Source organism: Asparagus officinalis, chromosome 2, assembly GCF_001876935.1.
Source record: "Asparagus officinalis chromosome 2, Aspof.V1, whole genome shotgun sequence".
Taxonomy (NCBI): domain Eukaryota; kingdom Viridiplantae; phylum Streptophyta; class Magnoliopsida; order Asparagales; family Asparagaceae; genus Asparagus; species Asparagus officinalis.
Window position 1 is genome coordinate 42528785 of NC_033795.1, and position 5062 is coordinate 42533846.

At 36.5% G+C, this 5062-nt stretch overlaps 1 protein-coding gene across 1 annotated transcript; it reads right to left on the reverse strand.

Annotated features, from left to right (window-relative positions):
- On the reverse strand, positions 958 to 3360 carry LOC109831114 (NAC domain-containing protein 41-like). The gene is made up of 3 exons (XM_020398454.1): positions 3093 to 3360; positions 1177 to 1824; positions 958 to 1097 (listed from the first exon to the last, which is right to left on the reverse strand). Exons 1-3 carry the CDS (start codon positions 3259 to 3261, stop codon positions 958 to 960), a joined length of 957 nt encoding a protein of 318 aa, XP_020254043.1. The 5' UTR covers positions 3262 to 3360.

Below are 5062 nucleotides of genomic sequence, written 5' to 3' on the forward strand. Positions count from 1 at the left end.
GCAAACTAATAGCTGCTATTGAAAACAAGAGCACTGAAATGAGGAAATATTTGATACCATGTGAGAATTTATTGGCTCGTTACTCAAGGATTTCAGAATTATTGATATAGTTTCCTAAAATTCGCAGTTCTTAATTTGAAACTGTTAACATTTGAAATATCAGATGCTAAATCAGTTCTGTATCAGAAATGTGTTATCTACATAGCTTAGTATCAGATTCATCCTTGATAATAACTCGTTCTAATTCTACTTTTTTTTATGCTAAATGAACCTGGAATTGCTTGATGTTTATAGCATATGTAAAGCCCTAAATATAATCCCTTATATAACTTCTGTTTATGTTACTCAAATCCTGACATGTAAACGCCTAATTAAGTCTACCAAATTAACAACTACAAAAAGATTAGTGAAAATTTATCCTCACCTATATGATTTTGGTTCAGGTCATTTGCCAACTGCGCAATGGGTTGCATAATTACAGATTGCTACCATCTAAGTTATGCGATCATCATTTGCAAGATCTAAAGTTGCAAATTTACTTCCAAGAAGAAAATGTTGTTCATAATTTTTTGCTCAAGGAGTACCTTCGTTCAAAAGAATAATAAGACCACGAAATTATTTTATTAAATATGGATAAAATAAAGATTCACATTGGTTGGATTTAATCTTGGTGGAGAACAAGTGTCATGACTCGTGAACAGTATTTGCTAAAACACACAGAACTCAAGCTTGGGTCCAACATGTCGTAATCAGCACATCCAAAATGCAGATATTAAACATAAAAAGTTAATTATTATCATAATCTGAACAATTCTCGCGGAGTAACATAGCTATAAATATTAAGAAGCACAGGATAAACAAAGCAATAAACAACAAACCAGATTACACCCAGTTAAAAGAATGAACAAACAAATTGTATTACCAAAAAAAGGGCAATATTACCATTACAATAAGAACTCAAGAGTCAGTGAAACATTCCATCAACTCATCCAAATAAGAGACAGTACTAACATCAATGTCCAAATCCTCCCATGTCCCGTCATCCTGCGATGTTGGTGGAAGAACGTTGATCAATGAGGATGATGCTTCATAAGAATCTAAAGTAGGAGCACAAAGCCATGATGATGATAAGTATGGAAATGATGACGAGGGCCAAGAAGATGCATTAGTGTTAACTGTGAAATTCTGCAGCTGCCATAGAATGATTTGTCATCACTTCGTGTTCCTTAAGCAACATCTCTATCACCTGCCTTTCATCCACTTCTTCCTTTTGTTCGAAAACAGTATGCGGCTTTTCATCCAAGGTTGAAATCAAGGCTTCTGCTTCTTTGCAGGGAACAAATGCAGGCAGTGATGATGATGTAGACGGTAACGACGACGAAACGTCCACCCGCTTCCTCTTTCGAGGCCTTTCCTTTATGTTCGTTACTACTGATGCTGTTCCCTGTTCTTCTTGTTCAATTAGAGCCGCAACACCAGACTCTGCATCTGCCCCTCCTTCACTATCTTTCTTGGTATTATTCATGTGAATTCTGCAGAGTACCTTGCTCTCAAACTTGTTACCGTTCTCAGGAGGCTTGAGATGAAACTCATGCATGATCCAGTTACTGTTTATCTCCTTACCCCCCTTGATATATTTAAAAGTCAGGACTGTTTTATACCCAACATGTTGAGATTCATAATAGACTTTTTCATCTCCTCTTGCTCCGTACCAGAAACCATGTCCAGCAGTACGCTGAACTCTTTTAGAATTTGCACTGGTTGGTTGTCTACATGAGAAGAAATACATGTCCTTCTTCTTGTTTTGGTATCGAAATGTGTCCCCTGAAAACCATGAATCAAGTGTGTCAGAATCTTTGAGATACCAATCATGCTAATTACTAACTGGGAAGAAAGGAAAACTTTCAAAATAGGGGAAAAGCTGAAGGGCTAATTTATGAAGTACAAAGAGAAATACGACATCATAAAACGATGAAAAGTTAATTTTTAGATAAAGCCTGCACCACAGTAACAGTTCTGATGAAGAATTGATTCCAATTTTTAGCCAATTTCTGATCATCTAGAACTGGTAGGCACCATGAAACGCAGGAAATATACTAGACTTAAGGAATCAGATGTTAAGTTTTGAGCATGCGTCAAACATAAGGATTCGATAACCCGAACACGGTACAAGTAGAGCTCAGAACAATTCAGAACAGAAACAAGCATAAATTTTACATGTTCTCACAAGTGAAATTAAAGGAAACAAGCATGATTATTACTCTCGTTAAACATACTAAATGTGGAATACCTTACTTGAATTAATTAATAAACTATTAACTCAGGTTCTTCTTTCATATGACAAACCTGTAGAACTTGCATTTTTATGACGAAGAGACTAACTTTTTGACTGCTCCTATATTCCGCTAATACCCAAAATCTTAATGCGAAGACAATAATCCTAAGCACATATAGGAAAGTCAGGAAATATGCAACGTGCATAGCCTGGGAGGTTAAGATGCATACAGCTGCCTTCTTACACCGAAAATAAAAAAGGTTACATCTTTTAGAATAAAAGACCACTTAAAGTAACTGGTGAACCTTAAAAAGCACAAAACGTGAGAGCATCCAATCAAGATATCTTGTTGATTACGTGACCCACTCTTCTATCTCTACCCTAAGCTAGTTTCTTAAATCAGAGATGCTTGCATTCGATCAAGGTTCCATGTAACAACCAAACAGTCTAGCGAACAAATCCATTCGAATCACCATCAGAACCAATTACTAGTGATGCAACAAAGTAGAGTAGGATCTCAGAACAAAACAGGGAATTAAATGAGCAACTATAGGGAGCTAATTGAGCTCGAGTTCACTACAATATATAGTCCATACAACTGATTTGTTGTCAAAGCAACCAACTAAGCAGCTTAATTTTACATGGGCAATTGCAGGTTCTGCGGAATAGAAGAAAATTAGGCAAATAATCATAAAGAAAAATTACAAAACTAGAAAACCACATGGTCAAGATGCATTCTTGATAAATTGATCTAATTTCTATCCTTATTCTAAAAAACCCTAAAAAGAAAAACCAAAATGGCATTAAAATTACTTACGAGGCAGATTCCAGGGCTCGGTAGAATACACATCGAAATCACGGATCAGATAGTTGGGGATCGCGAGGGCATCTCGTCCTCCGGCGATCTTTCTGGGGAGGTAGAAAGTCAGCAGGTGATCATCCCCAGGGTTAAACTCGAATCCAGGACAAGAAGGGGGCTCCATCATCGATCAATGTTGAAAATCCTTAGCTTTGGAAAGCAAACAAAAAAAAAAGATGGAAGCTTTAAATTTGAAGGAGATGAGAATTTAGGGCTAGGGTTTGAAATTCGAGCGATCGGCAGCCGAATTGAAAACCCTAGGCTTGAGAGGTTTGGGGGATATAAGGAGGGAGAGGAGAAGGGAGGGTGTTCTAATGGCGGTGATCAGGAGATGCGATGGACGGCTGAGATCATCTGTTCGTTAGAAACTCCCGCCAAAACCAAGCTCAGGCAGCGGAAGATGTACGCTAATAATTATCCCAACTAATGTTTCTTAAATTGACTTCAGTTATTTCTTTTCTTTTAATGTAGTTATTGGCGACGAATATTTCCAAATTTGGAAATTGCTACTGGTTACATCCCCCGTTCTTATATTTTGCTTCCGTCCCTTTTGACTGGCTAATTTTGAGTCTACTGCTAAGAACTTGGAGACTAGTTTAGGAGGCTAATTTTGAGACAACTTAGAAGAATTGGGGAGCTTATAACGATTTTAATACATGATTTATTCAATTGTTTTCTTTTAAAAGAGTGTTTCTTGTGTGAATCATTCTACTTATGAAATATGTTTTGAAGGGGTTATAATTTTTGTCCTAACTTGTTATTTTGTAATTTCCTTTCACAAGTAAAAAATGAGACATCCTAGACGGAAAATTCCGTCTAGGAAAATCAGATTTCCGTCTAGGATGAGTATTCTAGACGGAATTCTGTCTAGGATACGCGTCTAGGAAGTTTCCGTCTAGAATGTAGTATTCTAGACGGAAAATTCTGTCTAGAATACATCCTAGATGGAATTTAAAATCGTCTAGGATAATCCTAGATGGATTATTCTAGACAGAATTTCCGTCTAGGATGGTTATCCTAGACGGAAAAATTTTCCATTTATGATGGTTATCCTAGACGGAAATTCTGTCTAGGATATCCAAAACATCCTAGACGGAATTTCCGTCTCGGATACTCATCCTAGACGGAATTTCCGTCTAGAACGTTCTCTTTTTTTAAAAAATAAACACTTTGGAAAGTTTCATTGAGCTTTGTATATCCTATCCCAAACTTGTTTAATGTCTCATATATTGCCCATTATACACCTGCATATCATTAAGAAATCCATGCCTATATCGCATTGTTCAGTTTTTGTATAAGGGCATGTTTGACCCGTATTTTTTTGTCTAGGATGATCTGCTTGATGATATGTTTATATCTTATTCTTAGTTGTCTTTATATTCTTGCTATCTGTGATCGGGGACCTGTGACTTCGCATTGTATTTATTTCCAGACGCTTAGCGTATTAGGTTGAGGAGAAATGATTATTTTATTTATTCTCCTTGATCTAATACGTCGCAGGCTTGTTCACGTTCCGATTCCCGGGTATTTTGGGAAGCTGGGCGTGACAGGTTTTGTTGGTGGCCCATGCAGTCACGGTCCCGAGTCCTCACTCGTAAGAATATAGTAGACAATTTAGATACATATCATATTTTATCCGCGAGACTAATCTTGAGCCATTATCCTACTTCTTGATAGATTTTGTTTCATTCCTATCTTATCACTCTTTGACTCTGGAGTTTTTTCACGGTCCTTGTCCCATCGCTTTGCAATTACCCTCTCTTTGTATAACCTCTCTTTCCTGTACTGGTCATTATTTTATGCGTTATTATTTTTACAACTATGTTTTCTTTGATTTGACTTATATATCGTTTAATTGTATTGATTTCTGTATTATTTATTATATTATTTTATGTATCATACTCAGTGTTATATTATGTGTTTTTCAT

Excerpts from the sequence above, each read along its gene's own strand:
- LOC109831114 (XM_020398454.1), bottom strand. The coding sequence starts at position 3,261 with ATGATGGAGCCCCCTTCTTGTCCTGGATTCGAGTTTAACCCTGGGGAT. Across the intron at positions 1,825-3,092 it reads CGAGCCCTGGAATCTGCCTC|GGGACACATTTCGATACCAA; the intron begins GTAAGTAATTTT and ends CATGGTTTTCAG. Across the intron at positions 1,098-1,176 it reads GGCAGCTGCAGAATTTCACA|ATTCTTATGAAGCATCATCC; the intron begins GTTAACACTAAT and ends CTCCTACTTTAG.